We start from the raw sequence: 13,790 nt of genomic DNA on the forward strand, positions 1-13,790 counted from the left end.
CTGCAGTCTTTATTATGATGGAGCTAGCATCTCAGCACCTCTGGCCAGCACTACTTCATCTGTTATTCATGACGTTGGAAGTTAATATGGCGGAACTTATTGCAGTCACATGAATGCAGATAATTATTCTCCTCACACGCAAGCAGCCATATATACACAAACACACACACCCAGACGCAAACCAACTACTGTATGCGTGCTTCATTATGAATGTGTGACGACGGTGAGAAAAAGAGGGTGCGAAAAAGCAAAGCGAGTGTGAAAATCAGGGTAGAGCTGCGGTTCAATCCAAAAATGGTATTCATTATCATTCACCAACAGTGGCCGGAAAACCTTTTTGTTCAAACTACATTGCGATAATATGATTTTGGTGCACCAAACCTCTTGAATGTCATTTTTTTTTTTACATTCAAAGCTTCTATTGAGGTTGTCGAATGAAGCTTTAAATGTCTATTGTCACATTTCATAACATTATTATCCTTAAAAAAAAAAAGAGGACAAAAATAATTTGTTATTAAGGTTATATAAATGTAATTTATGATGCTGTTAGACCGCCCGGTTAATAGCCTACAGGTGCCGCCCTGCCTTTGTGTGCAGTGAGCGGCAGAGCAAACAGGGTTTTGACTGCAGTGAAAATAAATAACGCTCCAAACTTAAGCTACATTCTGGCAAGGAAAAATGGCATGGTGATTTTCAAAGGGTCCCTTCACTCTGACCTCAAGATATGAGGACGAAAATGGGTTCTATGGGTACCCACGACTCTCCCCTTTACAGACATGCCCACTTTATGATAATCACATGCAGTTTGGGGCAAGTCATAGTCAAGTCAGCACACTGACAGCTGTTGTTGCCCGTTGGCCTTGAGTTTGCCATGTTATAATTTGAGCATATTTTTTTATACTAAATGCAGTACCTGTGAGGGTTTCTGGACAATATTTGTCATTGTTTTGTGTTGTTAATTGATTTCCGATAATAAATATATACATACATTTGCATAAAGCAAGCATATTTGCCCACTCCCATGTTGAGTATTAAATATTAAATACTTCATAAATCTCCCTTTAAGGTACATTTTGAACAGGTAAAAAATGTGGGATTAATTATTAATTAATTAATTAACTATGGAAAATCATGCTATTAATCACGATTAAATATTTTAATCGATTGCCAGCCTTAGTTGTGAGTTTTGGAAACGATTATATCCATCTTTTTTCAATAAATTTTGACTTGTAGATTTTACAATGCTCTGGAGTTATTGGAAATGTTTGGAGTCGGAAACAATCCAACGCAGCCACCACTGGAATCTAATAATTCTACAAATAGTATAATACTAAAAATACTAGCGTGGCCTAATCTTTATCGGCAAGTGTGCAGAAATACTTGGTTTGAACAGAATGAATAGACATGCAAAAAAAAATAAGGTGTGCACCATGCTCATCGCAATAATTGTACGACAAAACAGCTAAAATCTATTTACCAGCATAACAAAGGAGCCACAGAAGTGAATGTCAAGTCGCCATTGGAGGGTGGCCTTGCACCAACAAGCCTCCCACACAGTGCTGTCGCTAATTAGAGAGCTCAATCAAGGAGACAGAGGAAGAGAAACACAAAACAAGAGACAGGCAAGGAGATGGCGATGGAACAGACACGTTCCTGCAGTACATCGGGTCGTTTGGTTATCGGCGAAGACAGCGGAGGTGTTAAAAAAAACAACATTATGTAACGCGGGGACTCAGAAAGTAGTCCTTGGAACGAGTGAAAAATGACTTTCTTAACCATCTGCTGCTGCTGTTGCCAGGCTGTGTGCCCAGCAGCAGCTCTGCCAGAGAGAACAGAGAGGCAAACAGAGGCATTCTCACACAGCCTGGAAAACACCCACACGCACATATACACACTTTCATGTCACCGTTAACTTGTGCTCGTTCAAGCTGTTCTACAGATACAATGCAACAAATGTCACCCGATCTGTAATTGTGTGTGCATGTGTGGGAGACTTAGAGAGGAAATAGGAAATGGGAAGGCCAGGAAGGGTCACGCACTCCCATTGTGTGCAGTTCCTGACCCTCCGATAATGGACAGGAAGTAAGACAAACACTCCAAATCAAGTGGAAACATTTAAGAGCTCTGCTTGGGCCTCTTCACTTGATATGTAACCCCACCGTTTATTTCCACATGGATTATGCGTGCGTATGTGTGCTCATGTGTTTGTTGCGTGGCTTTTTGTGTAACCATGCTGCTATGCTCCTGTTTATTCGCCATGCCTCACTCCCAAATGACAAAAACAAACAAATGCCAAACAGCCTGTTTCGACGGCTTTGTTTTCTTTGGCATCAGCTGGGACAAACGCTGCTATTGTATGCTGCGAGTTAGGATCAATGTGACAATATGTTATGTAAGCCATGAGACAATATAAATTTGTCAGAGATATTGCATTACTGATTATACAGTGCTAGCTGTCCTTTTCGACCTCTGGCCAAGCGTCATCTACTTCATCCATGGCGCAAATAGGGGATTTGTTGGACAGAAATGCAGTTAAATGGTTTTGAATATTTCCGATAAAACCTTAATGGACTGTCTTAATATAATTTTTCCATCAATGTGATGAAGTGTCATGATTTCTTGAGGCTCCATTTCAATAATGGATTTGCAATGAATTCATCTTCATTTAATCTAGTTAATCTAAAATGAGGTTCTCAATTGATTTTACATATTGATATGACATAAAATGACATATGCCATGATAGTGGATTTTTCCATATTACGCACTACTAGTGTGGGCAGTAAGCCAAAGCAATTCCAGTCAACTGTAGAACTGAGTTTCTCCACAAAGAATCACGTAAAAGCAGCACTTTAAATCTTGTTTACCAGAGATGTGCTCATAAGTTTCTCGGAAATAAGTCATTCGGCAAGAAAAAAAAGCATAAAAAAACGACTGATCAACTAAAGAAATCTTAGTTGACTAAGACCACAACCACCAATTAGTCAACTAATCTACTAAGAGGGGGCAGCCCCAGTTGGCAGTATATAAAATATCCACTCCAATACAATCTATTATGAATTTAATAACATACCAAAAAAAACAACATCATTAATTTTCTTGATTAATCGATTACTTGTTATAAAATGTCAGAAAATGGAAAAGAAATGTCGATCGGTGTTTCCCAAATGTCTTGTTTTGTCCACATCTCAAAGACACTCAGTTTACTGTCATAGAGGAGTAAAGAAACCAGAAGATATTCACATTTAAGAAGCTGGAATCAAAGAATTTTTACTTTTTTTTCTCCTTAAATTACTCAAACGGATTAATTCATTTTCAAAATAGTTGGAGATTCAAGCCACTCAAGGAAGTGCAACGCCCACCAACCGACGTGACCCATTGTCTATAAGACAGATGGAGGCCGAGAACATACAGTATAACAAAAATTCACCCATTTTGTACTCCTTGGATGAGATACTTGGCTTTGCGTAGCCAGGGCATTAAAAACACACATAGAGGAAAAAGCTGCCACATCAATTTAAATAGCTTCACTTCTCAGAAAGCAGCGTCAGAAAGCCTTGAGCCTGAATTAGATGACTAAATGCGTGGAAACTGTCTACCTTATCAGTTTCAGTACACTACTGTAGTGTAGGTGTTGGGTTCCCACCATAATCTGATGCGGTGACATGTAACATTTTTGCCACGCTCAGTGGAAAATAGGGCATGACTTAGCACCTGTTTAGCACACACGCAGACACACGATACTGCTGAGGCAGGAAATACAGAGTACAGAGTAGAGACACGTAAAGGTGAAAAGGAAATGCATCGCTAAAAAGTCAAAGAATGTAATCTTCAATGGAATCAAAGTTCGTAGACGGTGAAACAAGTCTTTGTTTTTTCAGTCATGTCTCTCCTTCCTTATCTCTCACCGCGTCTGTCATTTGTTTTTTTCTATTGCAGTAAATTCTGTCATGTCAGACAATGATGAGTCTAACCCATTAAACAGGGGATAATTACTGTGTCATTATCATTAGAGTGGAGCAGAACACCCCGCAGCAAACAGGAACAAAGGTTAAAGGGATTTATACAATGGCGGCAAGTATATGCGGCAAATAAAAGCTTCCTGATTTAGTCTGTTTCCATTTTCTTTTTAATGGTCATCGTGTTTGTTGGCCTCTGGCTGGTCCTGTTGCTGATGCAGTTACTGAGCAACGGGATTGACCAATGTAAACCATTACTCCCAGATTGGTGGGGCTGATTTGGCTCACAGTTACCTTCAAATTACTTTTCAATAGCAAATCTGTTTTTTGTACCCTGTGTCATGTTATCAAAAGCACTTGCAATCTAAAACAGACAGATTTCTAGGTATGGTGCTTCTATGTAAAACATAGACACATGTTCTTGGTAAGGATATGGCTGCACACACATCTGCAAACATGCATGCATGCAAAACCGCTGACATAGTAAATTGGCTGCAGGATCGGGTTGATAAAAGACACAACTGTTGGTACTAAAACTGAAGGAGCGTAGTGCGTATCATTCCAGCTAAACTGTGCTGACTCTGGCTTGATCAAATGTCTGTAAGCGCACTGTAAGTTGATTAATTGTGGCCCTCTCATTTCCTGGAGCGGTCTGGTGTAGCCGACGGTATAGGCTCTCAAATGAAGAAGCCAAAGAAAGAGAGAGAGTGATTTGAAGAAGCCATCACAGCAAAGCCTTGGCTGACCGCTTATTTTTCAGACCTCCAAATTGAGACCACAATGGGGCAGATCAATAATGTGTTTCCTGTCTGTTGCGTAATTTCCGTATGATGGTTACCGCCATATAATTGGGTGGTCATTTTCCCTTTCTGTCACTGACGAACGATGGAGATGTCAAATCCCCTCAAAGACCACACAAGCTACAAAACAGATCCATTTGAAACCAGATGGAGCACGTGTTAGCGTTAAACTGCAGAGACAGCAAGGCTCCAGCTCGGCTCCGATTGGTTGTTTTCCTCCGATCTGTGAAATCGTGCAGATGCCATTAGGAGCACCGGAGGACACAGAGGCACATGATTTTTTTTTCAGATTATCTGTCTCATGCACTACTGTCAGGCTATAATGACCGTTTTATAAAGATAACTTTTCTTAATCATATTTGCTCCAATTCTACCCACTGCAGCTTTAATCCCCAGTCATATGAGGATACTAATCATTACGTGTGAACCCTGTCATCCTCTCAGTGGTCTTTTTGTCGCGTGGCAGTGTGCTTGTGTCGTCCCCCTTGACTTTTCATTGCCTTTCAATCCCCACTACGACGTACGCAGATGACTAATTTTGCTGCAGGGCAAAAAAAGGTGATCGGAAAACACTGCAGCCTGTGGCTGTGTGCGTGTGCGTGTGTGACAGTGCAGATATTAATCGTTAAAGATTAATCCTGGTGGAAGAAAAGGCCAGAGGCAGTGGCTCTCTGAATAATCATCACAGCAGTTTCTATGTGGGCTCGGTGAATGACAAACCTGGCATTTACACGTGGCAGCACAACAATGATCGAGCTGAATTAGAATATTGAGAAGTGAAGATAATGTTTATACTTTCTATAAATGCTAGATCAGCGAGAACATGCAAATAAATCGGTGAAAAAGTTAAATTTTCTGCGGCTAATTTGACGTCGCCTGAATTACACGACAAATTCTGCATTTTAAGGTAATTAATTCTGCATCTTGGCCAACAGACTAGACATCATTTATGTAATCAATTGGGTTTATGGAGATTTTGGATTACTTCCATCCCAAGAACCAAATGTTCTGTGAAAGCTCTCTGGCATATTTACACATGATGTGTCGACATTTGCTTTATCAACCACCTGATTACTATGCACATCATGCTGTTGTCACACACCAGTAAAATCACCCTGAAACCTGACTCGCTGTTAATACTGAGTGTGCTTTTCAAGGTTCTGTAGATGCCTCAAATATATTCAACAACCTTTCATAAAGTACAATTTACTTAAAAAGTGCCAATAGAGTAGATATGACTCCAATAAAATTCCTGAGGCTACATTATACAATGTGCTGTAATCACTTATTTCACATAGGAGTGAAAAAATGTGCTATTTCGCCTCGTCTTGTTATTTCAACACAACATACTCTAACAAAGGCCCACATACTGACACACTGTCACACATTGTTATCAACAAGCTGCGTTCAAATATAACAGGTTTTGGAAAAACAACACAAAAGATCCGATGACTGCTGATGACACCAAACATATTATTCTTTTCTGAGAGACGCAAAACAAGAGAGGCAACAGTGTATTGACAGCTTAGTCTGTCTCCATCTTGTACAAAATGATGATTTCCGAAAACTTCTCTACGTCACAAAACCATCTTTTGCCCCACAGTTGTCTGTCAGCACTTGAGAGAGGAATTAATGACATTTGCATTGGTTGAATTTTGATGAAAAGCGGGTCATCGACTTCACAAATTTCCCCTACAGAGGCAAAAGATCACCGAGACTGCGTCACATCCTCTGCGTCCTCTTTGTCGTGCACAAGCAGAATGAAGCTACACACCCTTTTGATTTCATGCACGGACGTCAGTGAGCTGGAGTGAACCACAACGGCTGCATGTGTTGGCATGGATGGGTTTATGTTTTGGTGGGAATAAATATAGTAAGGTCTAAACATTCACGCAAGCCTGTGTCCAGGTCAAGGCAGTAAGTGTTCAGTGCTAGTGCAGTGTGTGTGTCTCAGATAAAGGCTAAAGATTAGGCTACATGTGAGAGTCCAGCTGTTGGTTCTCCCACAGGCTTTCTGTGTTAAAAGCTCAGAAGCAGATTATCTCCCCCACACACATCAACAGCTATCATCACTGTGTGGAGACCCATTACACACACACACAAACAGGCATAAAACTCAAAGACTGCACTCAAATATGTATGTATTCAATAGCTAAAACAGCGCTCAAACCAGTTTCCAGATTAACCAGGAACTAAATTGATCAGAGAATGTATTTGCGTGCGTGTGTGTGTGTGTGTCAAAGTTAACACGACAATAATACATTAACGCAAATTCGTTTTAATGCCACTAATTTCTTAAACGCAATCGAGCTTTCGGAGGTTGTAGCAGGCTCAATTTTAAAGCTAGAGTGAAGATACTGGTATCATATGAAACTTGAAAACCTAAGGAAGCCATGTCATGCTAGCTTGTCGTGAAGGAGGCTAAATAACGCTCCAAACTTACGCTAAATTTTGGCGGGGAAAAACTGGCATGGCTATTTTCAAAAGGGGTCCCTTGACCTCTGACCTCAAAATATGTGAATGAAAATGGGTTCTATGGGTACCCACGAGTCTCCCCTTTACAGACATGTACATTAGTCATTGTTTTGTGTTGTAAATAGATTTCCAATAATATATATACATACATTTGCATAAAGCAAGCATATTTGTCCACTCCCATGCTGATAAGAGTATTAAGTACTTGACAAATCTCCCTTCGAGGTACATTTTGAACAGATAAAATATTTGTGAATAATTTGTGATTAATCATGAACAATCATGCAATTAAATATATATAGTTACAGTTTAGATATAATATAAAAAAGTACAAACAATAGCTTGATTTGACCCATTTTCCAAACATTGTGAAGCACATTATTATATAGCCTAGCAGTAGGCTATTGTTTTTAAAATTACACTGAGTAACTTCACTGTGATAACCACCATATCTGAGATATTATATACTGGTTAACCAACTTATCTAAGCAATACTAAATCAATATAAACACTTAAAAAAGCAGCTCTAAACCACTATCACCTGTTTTGGAACTGTCTAAAAGTAAATTCCTTTTGACGTAAGATTTACACAGAATTAGTTACTATATTTGGTACAAACATAGTTTTTAAGTGGGACGAACTCCTGTTTGGTCTTCTACTTTCAACATCTACAAATATTAAAACAAAATACTTATTTGGAATATTGAGTGTAGCTGCTAGAAAAGCAATTACTCAGAAATGGCTTAAACCAGATACCCCATCATTAGAGAACTGGTATGATGTAATTTATGAAATATTTGTAATGGAAGGAATTACTTTCTCAATGAGGCTTGAAGAAACTCAATTTGAGGACATTTGGACGGAAGTATATTTCCCCAAAACGTCCTTCTTTTGTTTAATTTTTCTTTTTTTCTAAATGTAATTTTTTTTAATTATTATTTATTTTATCTTATTTTACATGAAAAGCACCCCCATGTTCTATCTGTGTGTTCTATATAATTTCATTGTAAAAAGTGGAAAAGCTGGTTAATATTTGTATCTAATTAAGTATGTTTATGTAAATGTCTGAGTAAAACCAAATAAAGGAAAAACCAAATGAAAAGAAAAAAAATATATGTATATCACTATATACATATAGTGATATATATATATATATATATATATATATCACAATATAAGGACTATAAGTTGTCCCTACTTCTACATGGATCTCCCATTAAATTGGACCCACTCTTTTTACATTAGTGTAATATTAACAAAATACAAATCTGTGAGCAGCATACAAGGAAATGCATTGAGTAACTTAACAAGGAAGGGTATGTGTATTTTTTTTTTACCATTGTTCTTTCCTTGTAGCCTACTCTTGCCTCACTTTTAGGCTACCCAGGTACACCAACTTGTCTAACCTGGTTCCTCTGTGTTTGTAATGTGTTTTTGGTGTTGTGTGTATTTACCTGGTAGGCTAGCACTGACAGGGGCAACACAGAGGAAGACCGCGGCGAGCAGCAGCAGCGAGGCCCGGCGCAGGCGTCCGTTCCTCGGGCTGGAGAGCAGCAGCATCCTGGGGGTCCTCTCTGGAGGACTGAGAACCGCAGACGGGGGACCGAGTTTGTTGTTGTCATTCCCCCATTTCCTTCTGTTTTATGTTTGTTTTTTGTTGTTTGTTTTTTAATGCTAGAAAGCTTCAGCACAAAGTAGACACACAGCAATATAAGCCGAGCAGGTAGAACCGGGACGCAGTCTGTGACACACTGCGCACTGTAATCCTCCGTGGCGGGGCTAAAGATAGCGGAGCTTCAGCTTCAGGGTGGGTGTGTGTGTGATGCTCATGTGTGCGTGGGTGCGTTTGACATGCTGCCTTCATGGTCTCCTCGTAAACTCGGAAATAAAAACCCCATAATGGTAGGAAGACAGATTCAATCTAGGGTTAATAGGCTATATTTATGTTTCTACTAAAGGCAAACATGACAATTAAACGTTAAACGGAGTGAAAAATGAATGCCAGCAAAATAGAGCAATAACTAAAATATAATTATAGTTGTATATTGATTTTCTGAGTAGCCAGTAGTAGTATCTTCTTTTTCTTTTTTTAAATTTTATTTTATTTATTTATTCATTATTATCATTATTATTTTTATTATTATTTTGTTCCTCTATTTTTATATATATATGTATGTATGTTTATGTATGTATATATATATATATATATATATATATAAACTAAATTCTGGTTAATTCAGCGACAAACCTGCACTCATGTCTAGTTTTTCATGTAATGTTTTTAAATGTGTGCTTTATTGTATTTATTTATTTTTCCTGTACCCATTCCTGTTTTAATCTCTTATTTCCACAAAAAGCCCTTCTAGGGACAGGTGTTGCAAATTAGCATCCGCTACAAGCACTATGATACCGGCATCAGATAGCTGTTTTTAAGTTGTCTATGTACATTGTATTGGTCCCTATTAAATAAACCATGAATGAATGAATATATATACATATATATATATATATATATGTATATATATATATATATATATACATATATATATATATACATATATACAGACGTGGACAAAATTGTTGGTACCCTTCCGTTAAAGAAAGAAAAACCCACAATGGTCACTGAAATAACTTGAAACTGACAAAAGTAATAATAAATAAAAATTTACTGAAAATTAACTAATGAAAATCAGATATTGCTTTTGAATTGTGGTTCAAGAGAATCATTTAAAAAAACAAACTAATGAAACTGGCCTGGACAAAAATGATGGTACCCTTAACTTAATATTTTGTTGCACATTCTCCCAGAAGCTTTGTGGCTTGTCAATATGCATTTTGGCGAATTCCAGTCTCGCTTTTTTATGATTTGGTGTCCTCCTCGGTCGTCTTCCATTAAGTCCACTTTGGCTCAAACAGTGACGGATGGTGCGATCTGACACTGATGTACCTTGACCTTGGAGTTCACCTCTAATCTCTTTGGAAGTTGTTCTGGGCTCTTTGGTTACCATTCGTATTATCCGTTTCTTCAATTTGTCATAAATTTTCCACTTGCGGCCACGTCCAGGGAGGTTGGCTACAGTCCCATGGACCTTAAACTTCTGAATAATATGTGCACCTGTAGTCACAGGAACGTCAAGCTGCTTGGAGATGGTCTTATAGCCTTTACCTTTAACATGAAGGTCTATAATGTTCTTTCTAATCTCCTGAGACAACTCTCTCCTTATCTTTCTGTGGTCCATGTTCAGTGTGGTACACACCATGATACCAAACAGCACAGTGACTACTTTTCACCCTTTAAATAGGCAGACTGACTGATTACAAGTTTGAAGATACCTGTGATGCTAATTACAGGACACACCTTAGTTTAATATGTCCCTATGGTCACATTATTTTACATCTTTTCTAGGGCTACCATCATTTTTGTCCAGGCCAGTGTCATCAGTTTGTTTTTTAAAATGATTCTGTTGAACCACAATTCAAAAACAATATCTGATTTTCATTAGTTAATTTTCAGTACATTTTTATTTATTATTACTTTTGTCAGTTTCAAGTTATTTCGGTGACCATTGTGAGTTTTTCTTTCTTTAACGGAAGGGTACCAACAATTTTGTCCACGTGTGTGTATATATATAGATATATTTCCTCTTCTTCTTATTATTAATTCATGACTTATTTGTGGATACTCTCCCAGTGTTGTATTCTCTACAATTGGAATTTTATGTATCCATGATTGAGAATCAGTTAGGTCCTTTGTGGTCAGCTGTGGCTGTCTGTGTGTATGTTGTTGTCAGGTAAGATTGATTGATTGATGTGTCACGGGTGAGTGTCGTTCAGATAAACAAAAACATAACTTTCCCTGTATAGTGATTGTTCTCTTGATTATTGACAATTAATAAAAAGACCTTTGAAAGAATATTGATTTTGAACTTTTTGATATAAAGATAGTCACTCTCACATCTTTACAACTAAAACATCAATTGGAATTCCCACTTTAAATTTTTATGTTAGCTCCACCACATGCTTCTGCAAATTCTTACAATCGAGATGTCACCGTTTCCCAGAGCACCTGAAGGCAGCAGTTTACTGAGCGACTACAAACAGGGCACAGGAGGTACGTGAGACGTGATGACGTAGTAAAACCGGTTTACACTAGGTGCTTGGTTACATCTGATGGTTTACACACTGCTAGAGATGTGCTGATAAAAAAAAAGAATAAACTTATTTTAATGCTGTTGAGTTTACTCTTTGTCAACCAATCATTCATTTTCTTTTATCAATTAATTAATCATTAAACAACACAGATTGGCTGATAACAGCCTAATGAAGATAGTGGTTGAGGGAGAAGGTTGATGAGCAAATAGTGTACGTTTGTCCATTTAACAGGATGTAGCAGGTGCAATAAAATGATGGCACAAAACATGTTTTAAAATGTATGAATACACAAATAAACAAACATATCATGTATAATCTCTTTCTATTGTTGCCTATAAGTCTTTTCCAAACACAGGCCAAATGATGAATGGCAGCTGGTGACAGTTTGTTTGCTTAAGGCTGAAAGACTAAACCAAACAAAAGCCAAAATTCAGTGACCAGGGTAGAAATAAAAACCTTTAGGTGGCCAAAATCATTTGACAATAGCTGTTTCTGTCAGTTATCAAAATGGACTACCGCCAGTGGAATATATCTATGTATTAACACTGAATATTAATAGTATAAATGTTTGTAAAAACAACATGGCTTATTTATCATGTGGGATCATTGAATTTGAAGGCACTTGAATATTATCGGCTACATGACCACCAGGAACATCATACATTCAGAACTGTGAACTTGAATCACCATATAAAATGTGCGAATCATTCTCTTTTGTCATCTTACCACTGTCATTTTATCAGTGACGTCATCTCGAACGTCATCGTTTCTCGTGATTGTGCTATTCTGAGGTAGCTGTTCCCATCTGGCACAAAAGGTCTCGATGTCTGTCTCATCTTCTCCTGACAAAGGAAAAACAAAAGAGAGATTCAGACAGATACACATTCAGTGCATTTATTAATACACAAAACAAAATGCTGTTTTCTGCTTTTTGGACACGATTAAACCTCATGTTTCTCTCTCTGAATACTCAACAGGAAAAATATAATGTTGCTAAATTAGCTTCATGTAATCTGTGTAGAAGAAATATGTAAAGAAGTACATTGTTGTTGCTCCATTCTTTATATGAAAAGTTCAAACTACAAAGAAAAGCTTCCTTACTGAAGTAACTGTAAAATAGTAGAACATTTTACAGTCTAATTCCACTCAAACACAACTTGACTGCTGAAGTTCCAGATAATTTGATTACTTTTGAATAGAAAAAAAATAAACTGGGAAAAAAATGTTTGGAAATTTGTGTTTGGTGGATTATTTCTCTGTTGTTACAATGCTAATTGACATTGTATTTTACATGGTTGGAAAGCCTGTTTATTTACCTTCAAAATGATGTCCAACTGTAAGGATCATGTATTTGTGGGATGAGCAGCACAGCTGATTACGTGGGTAGCGCCCAAGAAAAATTTGCCAAAATGCTCCGTCAATGGTAAACAGTGTATTCTCCTGTTGGTATTGACTCTTGTTTTGAGTTGTTTGGTGGATTGGATGATTGAACTCTCTATCAGTAACAAGGAACAAACAAGACATATTGGCAATTTTACACTTTATTCATTTAATACACCGTCAGGAGCCTCAGTAGCGGTGGAAGATCCATACGCAGCCACAACAGCCTAGCACCTCCTCCTCATGCTGATCACCAACCTGGTCACACGTTGCTGTGGGATGGCGTTCCTTTCCTCAACCAGGATTCGTTGCAGGTCAGCCAGCGTGGTTGTGTTGGTCACTCTAACACGTACAGCGGCGTGCTGATCCCACAAGTGTTGAATTGGGTTGAGGTGTGGACTCTTGGCAGGCCGTTCCATTCTCTCTACTCCCACATTGTGGAGGTAGTCTGTGATAACCCTGGCTCTGTGGGGGTGAGCGTTGTTTCTTGGAGGATGAAGTTAGGTCCCAGATTGTGGAGATATGGGATCGCCACTGGCTGCAGAATCTCATCCCGATATCTCACTGCATTGAGATGGCCTTCAATGATGACAAGCCTTGTTTTGCCAGGGACATCATTGAGGGAACACACAACCACGCTGGTTGACCTGCAATGAATCATGGTTGACGAATGGAACACCATCCCACAGCAACGTGTGACCAGGTTGGTGAACAGCATGAGGAGAAGGTGCCAGGCTGTCGTGGCTGCGTATGGATCTTCCACCGCTACTGAGGCTCCTGACGGTATGTATTAAATGAATAAAGTGTAAAATTGCCAATATGTCTTGTTTGTTCCTTGTTACTGATAGAGTTCAATCATCCAATCCACCAAACAACTCAAAACAAGAGTCAATACCAACAGGAGAATACATAATCAGCTGTGCTGCTCATCCCACAGATGCACGATCCTTACAAGTTGGACATCATTGTGAAGGTAAATAAACAGGCGATGTAAAACACAATGCCAAATAGCATTGTAACAACAGA

General features: G+C 38.4%; 1 protein-coding gene across 1 annotated transcript in view; it reads right to left on the bottom strand.

Annotated features, from left to right (window-relative positions):
* The window catches only part of npdc1a (neural proliferation, differentiation and control, 1a), a 26,529-nt gene extending 17,524 nt beyond the window's left edge, over positions 1-9,005 (bottom strand). Inside the window, exon 1 of the mRNA XM_074617192.1 lies at positions 8,687-9,005. Coding sequence (XP_074473293.1) covers positions 8,687-8,792 — 106 coding nt within the window. The 5' untranslated portion in view covers positions 8,793-9,005. The remainder of the gene's footprint in view (positions 1-8,686) is intronic.
* Positions 9,006-13,790: the final 4,785 nt, after the last annotated feature.

This window comes from Sebastes fasciatus, chromosome 19 (genome assembly GCF_043250625.1).
Source record: "Sebastes fasciatus isolate fSebFas1 chromosome 19, fSebFas1.pri, whole genome shotgun sequence".
In the NCBI taxonomy this organism is placed as follows: domain Eukaryota; kingdom Metazoa; phylum Chordata; class Actinopteri; order Perciformes; family Sebastidae; genus Sebastes; species Sebastes fasciatus.